The sequence below is a fragment of the Bubalus kerabau genome, chromosome 4 (assembly GCF_029407905.1).
Source record: "Bubalus kerabau isolate K-KA32 ecotype Philippines breed swamp buffalo chromosome 4, PCC_UOA_SB_1v2, whole genome shotgun sequence".
Taxonomy (NCBI): domain Eukaryota; kingdom Metazoa; phylum Chordata; class Mammalia; order Artiodactyla; family Bovidae; genus Bubalus; species Bubalus kerabau.
This window is the reverse complement of record NC_073627.1, coordinates 42,241,719-42,260,009: the sequence shown is the minus strand read 5'-3', so window position 1 is coordinate 42,260,009 and position 18,291 is coordinate 42,241,719. Positions and strand designations below refer to the sequence as shown.

At 42.7% G+C, this 18,291-nt stretch overlaps 1 protein-coding gene and 1 long non-coding RNA gene across 5 annotated transcripts in view; one reads left to right on the top strand and one right to left on the bottom strand.

Moving 5' to 3' along the window:
* Positions 1-3,308: 3,308 nt before the first annotated feature.
* On the bottom strand, positions 3,309-17,527 carry LOC129649512 (uncharacterized). Its single transcript, XR_008713134.1, has 3 exons — positions 17,202-17,527; positions 9,972-10,119; positions 3,309-8,921 (listed from the first exon to the last, which is right to left on the bottom strand). It is a non-coding gene; the product is annotated as an uncharacterized LOC129649512 (long non-coding RNA).
* Positions 17,528-17,544: 17 nt separating this feature from the next.
* VPS53 (VPS53 subunit of GARP complex) overlaps positions 17,545-18,291 on the top strand; it is a 124,904-nt gene continuing 124,157 nt past the window's right edge. For all 4 annotated transcript variants that reach the window (XM_055576995.1, XM_055576999.1, XM_055576997.1 and 1 more), the window contains exon 1: positions 17,545-17,804. In XM_055576995.1, coding sequence (XP_055432970.1) covers positions 17,718-17,804 — 87 coding nt within the window. In that variant the 5' untranslated portion in view covers positions 17,545-17,717. The remainder of the gene's footprint in view (positions 17,805-18,291) is intronic.

The following is an 18,291-nucleotide window of genomic DNA, read 5'->3' as shown; positions in this document are numbered from 1 at the left end:
ATTGTTATTGATAACGTCATCCTTATTTCAGAGTTCTTGGTCAGATGCCTTGGAATTGAGTGGAGTGAATCAAGCTGTTTTCACTCAGCACCAAACACAGAGCGCCAGTACATTAACTTGAGTACTACCGGCTTCTCTTCTCTTGGGATTTGCCAGAGTTTTACTTTGGTCTGTATTTTCCTCAGCTTACAAAGGGGAGCAAGACAATTCACTTACGTCTACAGCAATCGAAAGGTGCTATAGATCTCTTCAAATCACCATCATGCAAAATGCTGACCAAAGCCCTCTCAGAGGACTCTGGAAGAGATGGGCTCAGCCTCCCTGGGCCATTTTGCTCATTTGTGAAATTGAAGAGGCTGTATTACAAACCCTCTTAGGTTCTTCCTGCCTCCAAATCTTTAAGATTCTATGACTTTTATAAGCTAACATGATTTCTGTTAGATGCCAATTAAATTTTCTCTAACATCGCAGTTGCTGGTGTAGAAGCAGATATAGAATAAACACAGCTTTCAACATCTTCCTATATGTAGTTAAACTGAGAGATTTAGCTAACAGTAAGGAGAAGGCAGTGGCACCCCATTCCAGTACTCTTGCCTGGAAAATCCCATGGATGGAGGAGCCTGGTAGGCTGCAGTCCATGGCGTTGGGAAGAGTTGGACACGACTGAGCGACTTCACTTTCACGCATTGGAGAAGGAAATGGCAACCCACTCCAGTGTTCTTGCCTGGAGAATCCCAGGGACAGGGGAGCCTGGTGGGCTGCCGTCTATGGGGTCGCACAGAGTCGAACACGACTGAAGTGACTAAGCAGCAGCAGCAGCAAGGAAGCAGAAGGGGGCTTCCCTGATGGCTCAGCAGTAAAGAGCCTGCCTGCAGCCTGCAGTACAAGAGACCTGGGTTTGATCCCTGGGTCAGGAAGATCCCCAGGAGGCCAGCATGGCAACCCACTCCAGTACTCCTGCCTAGAGAATCCCAGGGACAGAGGAACCTGGCAGGCTGCACTCCATAGGGTTGCACAGAGTTGAACACGACTGAAGTGATAAGCAGCAGCAGCAGCAGCAAGAAAGCAGAAAACCCAAAGAAAAGTCTGATATTTCTTCTACTGAGGGCAACATCTCTGACTCCCCCATTCACTGCCAACACATTGGTAGAAATGTGAAAGATACTTCCATTTGGTAGCAAGTTATCTGGCAAATAAAAAGCTATCTGTATATTCTTATTTGCAGCTATCTGTAAACCTTCCATTCTCTCCGGAACAGCAAATCCTTCACTGCAATTTCCACTCCCTGCCCGTTTATCCCAGTCACCTCCAGCTCTCCCAGAGAGGGACAGTGGTCATAAGTCCTTGCTACTATCTCTTCTTAAAGGTATCAGCAACCTGCATCAACAATGAAATACTTCTAAGTGATGGGAATCAACAAGTTGTTTGTACGGCTCTTAAGGAGTCTATGAAGGGAAAACAAAACAACATGTTTCATGCAGAGAAAATAACCAGTAAAATCAACTTCAAAAACCATGCTCATGAAGTCACTAAAATGTTTAGGTTGAATCACCAGAAGGGCAACAAGCATAAACATGAGCCTTGGCTTTTCAAGTGATCCAAAAACCCCTATGGGCAAATGATAAAGTTGAGTAAAAAGTATCAAAAAAATTTTTTTTCAACACAAACTTCCACTATCCCTTCAAAAGTCTTGAGCCAAAGGATTCTTCCTGTAAGAAGGAATCTGTCTCCAGGCAGGTTTCTAAGTTCATTTTCTGAACTGCCTTTGCATTTGTGTAGTATGCATATTGGTTTTTATTTATACACTCTTTCTTCAAAATAGGACCACGTTGGGAATTTCCTGTCTGTCCAGTGGTTAGGACTCGGTGCTCGTTTGGGGAACTACAATCCCGCAAGCTGCATGATGTGACAAAAAAAACACAACAAAAAAACAGGATCTTTTTGTTTTGTTCCCTAAGTTACACCTGGCACATTGCAAATGCTCGAGAAATGTGTGATACTTTTTAAAGCTAATGCTTATTGAGTACTCATAATATGCCAGGTACTGGATCCAACATTTTGCATGCATTATCTCATTTTTCGTCATGAAAAATCTATTACCCTCAATCAGCATGAGTGAGTGAGTGAGTGTATGTGTGTCTGTCTGCAAAATGAGACCCAAAGCAACTAAAATATCGCTAAGGTCAGACTGCTGGTAGCAGCGCTGGGATTTAAATTCAGTATTTTCTGCCTTCAAGGTCAATGTACTTAATGATTATTCTGCCATCAAACTTGATAAGCAAGGAGAGAGTAATTCTTTTTCACAATGTGGTTTTGGATTAGTAACCATTGTTCCTAATTGTTTTCCCACAAATAGAAATATATGGGGTGGAGTTTATGGGCTCTGATGCCATTATTAACACCATTTTATATTTATATATAACTATAATTTTTCAAAGCATTTTACATGTATTATCTGACTTGGTTCTCAAAATAACCAACCCAGTGAGGTAGATAAGCATATTATTTTCACTTTATAGATAAGAAAACTTAGGTACAAATGGTAAATAGAATTGCCACTCTATGAAGTGGCAAGACTCAAATTAGGAGCAGGACTCCTGATTCATGTTCCAGTGTGATTTCAACTACTTCACGCCATAGGGTTGGGAAGAAATTTAAGGAGGTTTTAATTATACTTCCTTTGTGGGTTTCAGGAGTGAGGTTTGGGTTACTGGATGTTAAGACTTATTTACCTGATCAGAATCACACCCCTTGAATGGGAATCAATAAAGCTTCCAGTTTTGGAGGGCTGTGGTGGGATTTCTCAGTGGTTTCTTCTGCCACTGATCCTGCTTCTTGGTCCCCATCTCTCCCAGTACTTTAGATCCCAAGCTGGATACTGTCAGGAAGTAAGATACATGACTCTCCCCATATCTGCTCCCTGGCTTCTCCAGCCTTAAACTGAAAATTCCATATTTACTTGTAAAATACTTTGAGAATACTCAAGTGAATAGATTGCTGGGAGAAATATCAATAACCTCAGATATGCAGATCACACCACCCTTATGGCAGAAACCAAAGTAAAACTAAAGAGTCTCTTGATGAAGGTGAAAGAAGAAAGTGAAAAAGCTGGCTTAAAACTCAACATTCAAAAAACTAAGATCATGGCATCCGGTCCCATCACTTCATGGCAAATAGATGGGGAAACAATGGAAAACGACTGAGATTCACACATGAAACATCTTCACATTGAGCTCCTGAGCCAAAAGGGAACTTAGAGGTCTCCATCCACTCATCTACTTGAAAAATCACAACAAAGAAAATGGAAGTCTTTTGAAATAAAAATTGTTTTATTGAGAACCACACTTCCTTTCTGCATTAGGGACAGGTGAAGCAGAGACAGGGCAGGAAGGAGGATAAAAGGAGAAAAGAACTGATGGGAAGAGACATGGTAAGAAAGATACAGCACAGGAAGATCCATCGGAGGAGACTGAGATAGAAACAGTTACTGGGAATAAAAAAGGCCAAGCTCCAGCCTTCCACACAGGAAAACAGACATGGAGATACAGATCCAGAGATTGCAATTCACAAGAGGCGAACAAGGGGAAAAGGGCTGTAAGACACAGAGAAAAATGAAATGAGGTGGACAAAGAGAAAGAACGTGACTGCCGTTAATGGAACATCTCTCCCTTTAGGCTACCACCAGCAAAAGTGGCAACTTGGTCTTAGGACTCAGAGTGTGACCAGGAGGAAGTTGGTCACCTTCCTCTTTTTTCCCTCCTGTACTCTGTGCTCAGTAAGAACACCTGGTCAACGTGTCCACAGATCCCTATGTTTCTCCTACAGACCGAATGCTCCCGATGAGCAGGAGGGACCCGTCTATCCACTAGGCAGCCAGGACACCCAGCACCAGGGTTAGGATTAGAGATACCTGAGTGCCCCTTCTGGCTCTGCTGCTCCGAAGCTGTGTGACTTGGAGAAAACTACCTACTCTCCCCTGCAAATGGGCGTGCCTCTCTACCTGTCTCACAGGATGGCTGTGAGAATTAGGTAAGGTGTTTTCACAAATACATGTGAACTATATGCAACGCAGCAATCAGAATTGTTCTTTCTCTTGGTATCCCCATAGCACAGTAACTTGCTGTTAAGCTTCTCAGTAAACATCTATTAGGTCGGAGATGCCTGGCCTGAGCCAGCTTCCAGACTGCAGCTTCCTCAGTTTCATCCTGGACTGTTTGCAAAAGCAAACTGGGAGTCTGAGAAGCACAGTCACACTCAAGCACGTGGCTTCTGCAAACAGAGGCCACAGCTACACCCCACAGGGAAGTCTTTGCTTCTGTACACACTGATAATGATCCCTGTCAATAAAAAACATAATTTACACAAAGAGCTGATTATATAGTGCTTGCCTTTGTGTATTGCTTTATATTTTTCAAAGTCTTTTCACATATGCATTTCCTTTGCTTATAAATGCAAAACTTTGCTTGTTTGCAGATGGCCACACCTAGCTAAAGGTAGTCAACTTAAAACAATATTCCAGAATGTTGATCCATTAAGGAAATTAAAATCAGTTAAAACCAGCAAATCGTTGTGAACAAATTCAGCTGCCTTCTTAAAACAACAGATCAACAATTTTCAGTGTCTTCATGTCTCATCAGTAATTCCATAAAAGGTTGATTTTGCTTATTCTATTTAACTAAACTCAGATAATTTCTTTGTCTTTTTTAGTTTTCTGATCATAAAAGTAATACTTTAAAAACTAAACAATGCCTAATATGGAAAATAATCATAAATAATGCTATCACTGAGATATTACTCTGAGATTATTAACAATTTTGTAGAATTCTTCCCAGTCTTCTTTATATGCATGTTATATATCTGAGGTCATGCTTTAATTATGAATATTAATATTTCACTTATCATAAGCATTTTCAATGTTGAATTTCACAAACCTGATTTTTAATGTCAGAAATGATTTTACATTTGAATTATTATAGATTATCTTTCAAAGTGGCTTTTCACTGGTTTTTAAAGAAATTCTTAACTGAGGGTGAGAGCAGGTTTGTTCGAAGATACACCTTGGCACACAAACTTAGGGCCTTCATCTTTTCTGGTAACTTTATCTTTAAAAATATTAAGATTCCCATCCTTACTCACACTCTCAGTTTCTGTTTATAAAAGGGCATCATAATATCAACAGAAACCCAAGCTCCTATTTAAGTATCTAGTCTTTTTCTCTTTATAGGCTGAGCTCTATTAACCTATGTAGTAAACTACAATTATGTAGGTGCTTGGTACTTAAGAAATGAACGAAGGAAAAGCATTCCTATTAAGCTAAGTGTGTGGTGTCTTTGGCCACGCACAGCCAATTTCAACCCCAAGAGTTAATTACAGCTCAGTAAGATTGTAGGTGAAAATCTAAATGGCTGGAAACTAAGAACAGTGCAGACAACTGTAATTCAAAAAGATCCATGCACCCCTGTGGTCATAGCAGCATTATTCACAATAGCCAAGACATGGAAGCAACCTAAATGCCCATCAGCTGATGAATGGATAGAGAAGATGTGCTACATATATACAATAGAACATTACTCAGCCATAAAAAGGAATGAAATATGCCATTCGCAGCAACACAGATGGACAGAGGGATTGTCGTACTAAGTGAAGTCAGAAAGAGAAAGACAAACGCCGTGTGATATCACTTACATGTGGAACCTAAAATATGACACAAGTGAAATCTACAAGACAGAAACGGACACAGACATGGAGAACGGACTTGTGGCTGCCAAGGGGGAGAGGGTGGGGGAGGGAAGGAGTGGGAGTTCGGGTTAGCAGATGCAAATCCTGATGTACAGAATGGGTAAACAGCAAGGCCCTACTGAACTGAACAGGGAACTATGTTCAATAGCCTGGGTAGATCATAATGGAAAAGAATATAAGAAGGAAAGATATATGTATAACTGAATCACTTTGCTGTGTTAATCACTTTAACAGAGATTAACACACTATAAATAGACTATACTTCAATTAAAAAAAAAATGCAAAGAAAACTGATTAGTTACAGAGACTTAGAAGTCTAATGTGGGGAGGAATCTTCATTATATATAGCAAAAAGAACCTCAGCCCCAAGCATCCCAGCACATGCTTATGCGGCAGCTGAGTGTCACCAGTTGTCTGTGACTGACCTCGTGAACTATGAATGGTCAGTCTGAAGACTGAATGAACTGTTGTGATAAGAGCCAGGCTGATAATACATTTGCCCTGCAGGCAGAGCAAATTCCCACATTGCCAGGTAACCTGATGCAGCTGCCTGAGGTCTGAGAAGGATTTGGAAGGTTTTCCATATTATTAGTGTTAGATAAAGGGCAGGGAGCACTTGCCAGCCAAGAGTCTGTCACTTTCCTTCTTTATGTGTTATAAATCCGTTGTTTCCTTATTGCAGTATCTGTGCCTTGAGTGGTTTGTTCAGCATGTTTTCTCCTGTCTGGATTGTTAGTACCATGTCCACTCTGTCTGCTGCTGTTTAATTAACATCTTCTCTAGCCAGAATAGTAGCTCACATATAAACCTTCAAAAAAGATTTTAACATTGGAAAGGAAGAGAAATAACTATTGCTATTTTTAAACAATTTGGTAATTTATCGAGAAAAACTAAGAAAATCAACTGAAATATAGAATAAAGCAGTTGAGGTAAGGTGGCTGGATACAAGATCAATACACAGAAATAAATGGCATTTCTATAAGTCAACAAATAACAACTAGAAATGGTAATAGAAAAAGAGGACTATTTACAATAGTTTTTTAAATTTATAAAATGGCTAGTTTTAGGCCTAATAAGAAATATGCAAGACGTATATGAAGAAAGTCACAAATTTTTACTGAAGGACATAAAAGCCTAAATAAATGGGAGAAGATGGCTGAAAAACTACATATTGTAAACGTTTGAACTTTCCCCAAATTGATCTCTAAATTCAGTACAATTCTAATTGAAATTCCAACATGTTTTGAATGGACTCCATAAACTCTTTCTAAAGCGTATGTGAATTAGAGAACATGTGCAAGAATAACCAAGAAATATTTGAATAAAGAACACCCCTGTGGGGTGGAGGAAGAATTTACAATATATCAAAACATCCTAGACCTTATTATCACTGAAACAGTGTAGAAGAAACAGGTCAATGAAACAAAAGTCCTGAACCAGACCCACTACATTTAACCTGTGCAAGTGTATCCCACGTGTATGCAAAGAAAGGACTATGTAAGAAAACCACAGAAACTACTAGCCTTCCTTTGGAAAAAGTAAAATTAGTTGAATAGTGTCACCCCAGGATTCACGATCACCTTAAAATGTGACATCATTTGAAAATGGGGGTTTTTGCAGATTTAACTATGGTAAGGATTGAGGTGAGACTGTACTGGGTCATGATGGGCGCTAAATCCAACGAGCATATCCTTACAAGAGACAGTAAAGGACACAGGCACAGGGAAGAAGGCCAAGTGAAGATGCAGTGAGGGATTGGAAGGGTGAGTCCATGAGCCAAGGGAAGCCAGGGACTGCTGGCAGCCACCGGAAGCCAGGGCAGAGGCATGAAAGGAAGGGTTTCTCCTTCAGAGCCTCCAAAAAGGCATCAGTCCTGTGGACACCTTGATCTCAGACTCCTGGCCTCCAGAAATGTGCAAAAATAAATTTCCATTGTCATAATGCATCCAGCCTATGCTAATTTGCTATGGCAACTCTGGGAAATGAATACAGTGCCCTGCCACACACCAAACACAAACATAAATTCCAGAGATATGAAAGGTTACACATGAAAAGCAACACTACAGATGTATTAGAAGAAAATTTTGAAAAATATTTTTATAATTCACCGCCTAAATGTTTTCCCAAACAATGTCTAAATCCCAGATGATACATGGAAAAGGACTGATAGATTTGTGTGCATTTTTAAAAAGCAAAAAACTGTACATCAAAAGTCACTCTTAACAAGTAAAAAGACAACATAAACTGAAGAAAATGTTTATGGTACACAGTAGAGAGGGTTTCCCTTGTGGCTGAGCTGGTAAAGATCCACCTGCAGTGCAGGAGACCTGGGTTCAATCCCTGGGTTGGGAAGATCCCCTGGAGAAGGGAAAGGCTACCCACTCCAGTATTCTGGCCCAGAGAATTCCATGGACTGTTTAGTGGGATCGCAAAGAGATGAACATGACTGAGTAACTTTCACATAGTAGAGCAAGAGTTAATATTCAGAATAGTCAAAACCTACAAATTATGAAGAAACACAAATGACCCAAAAGAATCAAAGAATATAAAATGGAAATAACAGAAGAGATGGAGAAACAGTGGAAACAGTGACAGACTTTATTTTTTTGGGCTCCAAAATCACTGCAGATGTTGACTGCAGCCATGCAATAAAGCCATGCTTACTTCTTGAAAGAAAAGTTATGACCAACCTAGACAGCATATTAAAAAGCAGAGACATTACTTTGTCAATAAAGGTCCGGTCTAGTCAAGGCTATGGTGTTTTCAGTAGTCATGTATGGATGTGAGAGTTGGACTATAAAGAAAGCTGAGCGCCAAAGAATTGATGCTTTTGAACTGTGGTGTTGGAGAAGACTCTTGAGAGTCCCTTGGACTGCAAGGAGGTCCAAAAGTCCATCCTAAAGGAAATCAGTCCTGAATATTCATTGGAAGGACTGATGTTGGAGCTGAAACTCCAATACTTTGACCGCCTGATGCGAAGAGCTGACTCATTGGAAAAGACCCTGATGCTGGGAAAGATTGAAGGCAAGAGGAGAAGGGGACGACAGAGGATGAGATGGTTGGATGGCATCACTGACTCAATGGACACGAGTTTGAGTAAACTCCGGGAGTTGGTGATGGACTGGGAAGCCTGGCGTGCTGCAATTCATGGGGTCGCAAAGATTCGGACACAACTGAGTGAACTGAAAAGAAGAAATACAAAAGGTCAACAGAAGTTTTATAAGTAAATATTTACAAGACATAATACCCAGTGTTCATAAAGATATGTGGATTATAGGCACTTTTTTCAGTGCTGATAGAAGTATAAATACGTATTGCAAGGATACAGTGTTGTTTGTAATAGCACACACATAAAAATTTAAGTGTTAGTCATGCCTGACTCTTTGCAACTCCATGGACTGCAGCCCCACCAGGCTCCATCTGTCCATGAGATTTTCCAGGCAAGGACACTGGAGTGGGTTGCCATTTCCTTCTCCAGAGGATCTTCCCAACCTAGGGATCAAACCCGGTCTTCTGCACTGCAGGCAGATTCTTTACCAACTGAGCTACGAGGGAAGATTTAGGAATGATCTAAATATACAGAGGAGCCTGGCAGTCCATGGGGTTGCAAAGAGTTGGACACGACTTGGTGACTAAACCACCAAATATCCAGTAGTGGAGTACAGATCTTTTTCAGCTTCTGATGGTGGTAGGTCCTGATAAACTCATCACGGTTGAAAATATCATGAGTTGAAAATCCATTTAATACTTCCAGCCTACCAAACACCATAGCTGAACCTAGCCCACCTTAATTAAAAATGTTCAGGGGACTTCCCTGGTGGTTCAAGTGGTTAAGAATCCACTTTGCAGTGCAAGGAATGAGGGCTCAATCCCTGGTCTGGGAACTAAGATTCCACATGCTGTGGAGCAACTCAGCTCCTGCACTGCACTTACTGAGCCCTTGAGCCACAATTAGACTGGTGCCACAGCGAAAAATGGAAGATCCCCCATGCTTCAAGCCAATGCAGCCAAATAAATAAACAAATAATAAAAACTTTAAAAACACACACACACAAAAGACTAGAAAGGGAAACAAGTTTTTTTTTTTAAGTGTTCAGAACACATTAGCTGACACTTGGACAAAATTATCTAATGTGAAGCTTATTTTATAATAAAATGTTTAATATCTAATGGAGTTTATTGAAAACTGGACTGAAAGTGAAAAACAGAACGGTTGTAAGTGCACCGTTTACCTCCTGACTGCCTGGCTGATGGGAGCTGCCGCTCACTGGCTCTGCCCAGCATCGCAAGAGGATGTATCACCCAGAACGCCACCAGCCGGGGAAAAGATCAGGATTTGAAGTAGGGTTTCTGCCGGATGCATATTGCTTTCACACTGTCCTAAAATTGAAAAATCATAAACTGAACCATCAAAAGTCAATTAGGATACCGTCTGACATAAAATATTCTTTGGTATGATCAAACTATGGACTACTATATGGCCTCTAAAAGCAGAGAAAGACCAAAATACAGAGAAAGATCTCCAGAGCATAACTGGGTATTTATGCATAAAATGGGGCTTCCCAGATGGCTCAGTGGTAAAGAATCCTCCTGCCAGGAGATGCAGGTTCTATCCCTGGGTTGGGAAGATCCCCTGGAGATGGACATGGCAACCCACTCCAGTATTCTTGCCTGGGAAAGCCCATAAACAGAGGAGCCTGGTGGGCTACAGTCCATGGGGTCTCAAAGAATCAGAAACTAAGCAACTGAGCGTGCACAAACATGCATAAAATACTATGTAAATGTAGTGCACTGTGTTAGTCCCTAGCACCACTCACTGCCATTTAGTGCAGTGGATTAGATATGCCCATAAAATGCTATGTAAGTACTGTGGGCTAACTGACTGCATCACTGGAGGGCTTCCCCATCAAATGCTGAACTCTAGACCCAAGACGTAAATGTACTTAGATTGGGGCACTGAGGGCAAGGAAAAAGAGAAACCAGATGACAAGCAGAGTGAAGATTTTCACAGGCATTTGAAAATATGTGACTGACACTAAGGAGAGAAACCCAAGTGTGGAGAGAAGAGATCTGGAGACTAGAGATGGCTGTTGAGAGTGACCTCTCAAAGCAATGTATCTCCATGGGGGACTGGGTTGGAGGAAGATATCCGAGTCTTGAACATTATTACATTTTGAACATAAACCGTTTGACTGGCTTTCTGGTGTAGATCTAAAAATGCTTAGCTGGGCCAAATATTTTTGGCTAGTGGAAAATGGATAAAAACTACATATCAGTGGTTATAAAATCGGAGGGATGAGGATCACACCTTTTATTGGAATATTGTGTGTGGGAGGGTTGTCCACAAGAGGGTTATGTTTAGGGGACTTCCTTGGTGGTCCAGTGGCTAAGATTCTGTGCTCCCAGTGCAGGGGGCCTGGGTTCGATCTCTGGTGGGGAACTAGATCCACATGCCACAACAAAGATCGAAGCTCCCATGTGCCTCAGCTAAGACCCAGTGCAGCCAAATAAATATTTTTTTTAAAGGATTGTTATGTTTAGCAGAAAGAAGATGGGGTTAAAAAAATAGCTTAAGAAATATTCCGTAGGATCCCTTTTCCCTTAGAATTGCCTGCAAAATGTACAAACGTATCTTTTTCTGGGGAAAGGATTTATGGTATGGAAGTCTTCACTTCCTCCAAGGGATCCAGATTCAAAAAAAGATTAAGAACTGGTGGTGGTAGACCAGGAGAAGAGAAGCTGCTAAAGACCCAGCTCAGGGAATGCACCAGAACTCAGCAGGAAGACAACACGAAAAGAGGGCAGGAAGTGACCGTGGCATTGTGAGAAACTTGAGGGTGTAAGACACATTAATTAATGGTAGCTACATTATAATAGTTGTACTAGTTAATGTCAGTTTTATAAAACAAGCGTTTATGTTTGTTGTAATATGTAAGACTTGCACCAGAGGGCTTGTCATTTTCACCTGTGTAATTATCACTTTGTTGAGTGAAGGAATTACCATGAACTCAATGTAGCCAATGGGGAAGGGTCCTAATATAAAAGTATACGGGAGCTGGTATATAGACAAGACTGAATGCCTGAGCTACCAGCGTGGGAACAGGGGAGCTACTGAAGCTAGGCAGAGATTATAATCTCTTTAGCAAGAATGGACATGCACGGAGAACCTGAGTACCAATCAAAACAAAACTGGGTGTCCAGGATATGGGAACAGTCAGAACACTCCTATTTTTATACCCAAATTTCTCATATATGTACACTTCCATATTTTACTTAAGGGTTTATAATCTGTTTTCCCAGGCTTCCTCCTTCTATTAAAGGTATTTTTTAGCTCTCTTTTGCTTATCATAAACAGTGTAGACTGTTGTTACTTTTTTTTTTTTTTTAATTTTGACTGAACTGGCTCTTCCTTGCCAAGGCAGCAGATGCAGGTTCAGTCCCTAGTTTGGGAACTAGGAGCCCACACGCCACAGAGCAGGAAGCCTAAGTGCACGTCTGTCCAGCTAAGCCCACTGGAATGTCAGTCAAGAACAAACACCAGAGTCCAGGATGTTCAGAAAATTCCGGAATGAAGGACAGCAAAAGAAATCTGTCCTCATGAAAGTCATGCACTTAAAGCAATGCATAAAGAAGCACCAAAAAAGACATTCTGAACAAGATTTAATACAGGGATTAAACTATATGCCTCTACTATAAGTTGGCTTGGAAGCTTTTTACCACCCATAGTGACAAGTGTCTGTGTGTGATTGTGCTTGAGGGTCCAAGGAGGGGATTTGTGGAAATCTGCAGCGGGTATTTTTGTTTTTCTTTGCAGGGGGTATTTTTGGTTATCACAATGTGGGGGTGAGAGGTTATGCTACTGGCATTTAGTGGGTAAAAAGCATGTCATTTAGACATTCTATGATTTTTTTTTTTTAAGTTTCATAAAAAGCCCAGGTGTTCAGGAGGTGGTACTTACGGAGATCCTTCTTAATAGAATAAAGACACTGTTTTGATCTTAGAAAATAACACTCTGCACCATGTCTACTCAATTTATTATTGTATAGCTCCTTCGAAAATAATGAAACCAGTTGCAAATAGCATAGGGTGTTAGAGACTCCTATTAACAGAGTTAGGGAAAAAACCAGTAAGTTGACAGAGGCACATGAAATTCAGAGATCCCACTGGATCTCATGAACAAAGGCTGTTTTAAAATGACTTATTTCCAGCCTATATATTTAAACATTTTGGGCACAAAGAGAAGCATTGTGAAAGGAGGGTTACTTTTTTTTCTATTTTATTCTGAGGCCATCCTCAGAGATGCGCCCCAACACTGCCCTACAGACTGTTGTAGTATTTCTCTTCTACCTTATCCTTTTCCCATTGCTGATTAAAGGATAGGGTCTCCTCCTAGGTTGGTTTTGTGCTTTTTTTTTAAGTATTAGAGGTTGATTTTTTCCTCATTTAGTGAAATTTCATGGTAGAAAAGATGTTTCTATGATAACTTTGTCATTAGCTATATACCCTATTGCATTACAGAAAATTGTTTTTTAAAAAGCCCAACTTATTTGTGAGAAACCACACATTCCTTATTTTCATACCCCAATTTTTCATATCTGTACATTCCCGTATTTTAAGAGCTTATAATCTGTCTTTCCAGGCTTCCTCCTTCTATTAAAGATATTTCTCTCATTTGCTTATCATGAACAGTCTAGCCTGTTACTACTTTTTTTAAATTTTGGCTCCCCTGGGTCTTCCCTGCCAAGGGTAGGGGACACAGGTTCGATCCCTAGTTGGGAAATTAAGAGTCCACATGCCGCAGGGCAACCAAGCCCATGAGTGGCAACTACTGAGCCTGTTCGCAGTCGGTTCAGCCTGTGCTGCTACTGAACCCGTGCTTCACAGCAAGAGAACCAGAGAAAGCTGACGTCCCCTGCATTGGAAGGCGGATTCTTAACCACAGTGGACCACCAAGGAATGCATTTTTATTCACCTAACGTCCATCTATCTCTCTGCTCTTTGTCTTCCTAGACTTTTGTACTGTGTAACTCTCTTAAAACCCGAACTTATATTCATTATCAGTGTCTTATCTGCAAAGAGGAAGAAGGAAGGTAATGAGGTTGGGAGCTTCAGCATAAGGAAGGGCGTGGGTCGCAGGGGGAATGCAATTGAGGGTTGACAATGGGATTGTAAAAGGACAATCAGTGGCAACTGGACAGCCTGACTTAGTATTGGGATGGTCACCCTGGCTCCCTGACTCTCCCCAACAATGTGGGGTGCCCCGAAGATGAGAAAACACAAATAAAGGGGGCCAGGGCTGATGACAGGCCTGGTGAAGCTGGGCCTGTCACTCTTCTGCTTAGAATCCTTCAAAGGCTTTCCATTCCTCAGATGACCATCACGAGTCTCCACCATCTGGCATTGCCCATTTCTTTGGCCTCTTGTTCCATTCTCCTCATGGCTTTCAAGTCCCATACCCTGGCCAAGTTCTTCATCCTTGTGGCTTTTGCATATACTGTTCCTTTTATCCAGAGAAGGCAATGGCACCCCACTCCAGTACTCTTGCCTGGAAAATCCCATGGACGGAGGAGCCTGGTAGGCTGCAGTCCATGGGGTCACTAAGAGTCGGGCATGACTGAGCGACTTCACTTTCACTTTTCACTTTCATGCATTGCAGAAGGAAATGGCAACCCACTCCAGTATTCTTGCCTGGAGAATCCCAGGGACAGAGGAGCCTAGTGGGCTGCCGTCTATGGGGTCGCCCAGAGTCGGACAGGACTGAAGCGACTTAGCAGCAGCAGCAGCAGTTCCTTTTATCTGTCATCTCCTATTCACAGCTCCACCCTTTGCTTAGCCTCTCCTGATCTTCACATCCAATCAGAGCACTCCATCGTCTTTAACCATATGCTTTACTTGTCTTGCATGTAACTATTAAAATTCTTGATTGTGATACTTGGAAACAGTTCCATGGAGGCAGGTACTTGGCTTATTTTGTTGATTACTAAATTCCTAGCACCTGGCCTAGTGCCTATTGCCGGCAGGATCATTCATTCACTTTCAATAAATTCACTGAATGAATGGCAGGAAGAATTATGGGACCTGGGGCACATTTTTTGTTAGTTTTTAACTACATCCCCATTTTCTCTTTTGTGAATTGCAGATAATAACTACCAACCTCTGAAATGCCATGTAGATTAAAAGAGGATGTATTATATATACATGGTATGGGCCTCCTAGGTGACTCAGTGTTAAAGAATCCCTCTGCCAAGCAGGAGACATGGGTTTGATCCCTGGGTTGGGAAGACCCCCTGGAGAAGGAAATGGCAACCCACTCCAGTACTCTTGCCTGGGAAATCCCATGGACATGTCACGAGAGTGTATGTTCCTCGGTTCTTTGTCTTGCTCGTCACAATAAAGATTTGGAGCGACGGACATTAAAGCCCTCGGCGCGTCACAGCTCTTGGGTCTTGGACAAACCGTGTTATAACTCTTAGGCAAATCAATGTTACAGCTCTATTTTATTTAGAACTTAGCAGGAGAATCCATCCTGGAAGCGTGAGGGGGTGCCAACCCAAAGACTTGAAAAGAGAGTGGAGGCGCGTGCGGGGGAGGGAGGGAGGGAGAGAGAGAGAGAGAAAGAGCCCACCCACCTGGGAGAGACAGAGAGCAAGAAAGCGCTTTGGCTCCTCCTTTTATACGTTTTTTTCCTCCACCTGGGCCTGCCCTATGCAAATTGGGCTTAGCCTGGAGGACTGTTTGTTCCACCTGAAGTCTTCACTCTGGTCCTCGGACCTTCCTTTGTTCTATTTTCGCGGGCTTTTCCCTTGCTTGTCTTTTAGCCACCGCCATTTTGGACTCCTTTTCCCTATTCTACCTACCTAACAGACAGAAGAGCCTGGCGGGCTACAGTCCATGGAGTCTCAAAAGGTCAGGCATGACTTAGCGATTACGTACAGTAGCACACTTATCATGGTGCCTGGCAAATAGTAAGGACTAGGAAATGTGAGTTATTACAATCATCATTAAAAATAAGCTCTATGAGCAAGCAGAACTCTATTCATCGCTGGTAGGAATGCAAAAATGCTAACAGCCCACTTAGGAAAACCGCTGGCCAGTTTCTCATAAAGTTAAATACAGGCTTACTATGCAATCCAGCAAGACCACTTCTAGGTTATTTACCCAAGTGAAATGAAAACTTACATTCACGCAAAATCCTGCTGTATTCATAATCGCCCCAAACTAGGAACAACCCCAGTGTCTTTCAACCAGGGAATAAAGAGACTGGATTACCACTCAGCAAGAAGAAATAAACTACCGACCCATGCAACAATGTGGATGACATGCAAATGCATCATGTTACGTGAAAGAAACCAACTCAAAAGGTGACATATTGTATGATTCCATTTATATGACATTCTGCAAAAGTTAAACTATAGGGACAGAAATCTGGCCAGTGGTTGCCAGGGGAGCAGGTGGGGCATGAGAGAATGTGGGGTGAGGTGGGGTGGTGGTGATGGAACTGTCCTAGGATTTGATTGTGATGGTGGGTACATGATGATATGCATTTATTAAAACTCATGGCATTCTAAACTAAATAGATGGACTTTAGATATATATATATATATGTATTTCTTACTGTATATAAAAAATGAAAAACATCCAAGAGAGATAGATATAATTATCATTTTCTTTTAAAAAATATACTGATTATAAAAGTGTTACAGGTTCATAGACAATTTGGGAAAATCTGCAAAGAATACATTGAATCGCCTGCAGAAAAGGAGTATTTCTTATCATTTTTATAGACACAAAATACACAAACTGGGATCATGCTGTGTATTTTTGCTTTCTGATATTATGAGTGTTTTCCCATGTCATTAAATAAATTTCAAAACCATGATTTTGAGTCAATAATATTCTAGTAAATAACTGACTTACATGTTTAAGTCTTCCTTTACTACAATTTTGATTATTAAAAAAAAGCTCATTGGGGCCAGGGATGCTGCCATCTTGGTTTCACAATGTTTAACAGGTAAAACAAACTCATCCTTTGGCTGCAATGATCTCATTGTGGCTGGAGGAAAAGTGGTTCCACAGGGTGACTTTGCTTTTTCCTCTGCGGTGCAGAGGGTTGGACACCCTCTTACTAACCTGTATTACTAGCTTAAATTTGCATAGTGCTTTTAATATTTCTCTCTCCCCACCTCCTTGCCGGGTAAACTGGGTCGATGGAGTAATTTGTTCAAGATTATACAGCTCATCACTTGTGGACTGTGACAGACTCTAGATATTCAAGGGTCCCAGAAAGTCAACATTTCCCCAGGGTGGGTCACTGCCTAATCTGACTCTCCCCTCCCGTCCCCCGCAAGAAGGAACCTGCAGACACACCCTGAAAACTGCCCAGAGGCTTGACACACGGGGAACTAATATCAAGTGCACGCTGTTCCATCCTACAAATTGTCCTCGGCAACATCGCCACTTACCAGCTGGGGTCATTTCTCCCCCGATGGCTGGGGGGACACCTAGTGCCACTAGGCAAGGGACTTCTGAGAGCAGATGGATCGCCCGCCTCGAGGCCCGGGAGGGTTGCTGTCATTCGATCGCGACGCTGCCGGGGCGCACCCTCACTGGGGGAGGAGGGGTGGTCCTGCTGGGCCTTCCCCAGCGCCAGGGCCCGAGTAGGGGGGCGCCTTCTGAGAGGTGAAGCGGGTCCCCATCATCTTAAGGAGAGACAGGGGCCACCGAACTACAGGGCTGCTCGGGGGGACTCTCGGGAGGTGGTAGGAATGCCTAGTCCAGGCCACCAGAGGTCAGTCCTCCGCTATCCCAGAGTGCCTCGGATTCCGGAAGTGCTCGGCTTCCCGGAAGTGCCCGACTGGCTGACAGAGCCCAGACTCGCCGGATCGCTGCAGCTGGAGCGTTTCTAGTCTCCGGCGTGAGTGGCCCTAGGAGGTGCGGCTCCGGGTCCGGGTGGCCGTCGGGAGGGAGCTGGCGGCAGGATGATGGAGGAGGAGGAACTGGAGTTCGTAGAAGAGCTGGAAGCCGTGCTGCAGCTCACGCCCGACGTGCAGCTCGCCATCGAGCAGGTGAGCGTTCCGCCCCCGAGGGGAGGAGAGTGCGGAGACTGGGGCAGCTCTGGGGGTGGGACGGCGAGGAAGCTGTCTTCGGAAGGAGACGTGGGAGCTAGGCGCCAAGGGCAAGGAAAGGTTTTGAGGGGAGGTGGTGGTGGGAATGGGTTTCTCAATGTAGAAAAGGGAGAGAGGTCTTCCTCGGCCTTGATTGACTTTGGAGGGTGGGGCGTTCTGGTGGGTTTGGGCAAAGGAGCTGTGCCTCCTGAAACGATGTACCTAGAAGAAGGGACCTCGTGGGTGGCAACCTCAGGTTTAGGGGTTGTGGGGCTGTTCTTTCATCAGGTTGGTGTCCCGATGTTCCCGAATTCTCCGTCGAGCCCCATGTGACTGACTCAGAATTCAGGGGAGGTGGGTAACCTCTGCTTTTGAAGCATATCGCAAAGCAGAGGGGAAACGGCTAAAAAAAAGAGAGAGAGAGAGAGACCTCCTTTACCATTTTTAA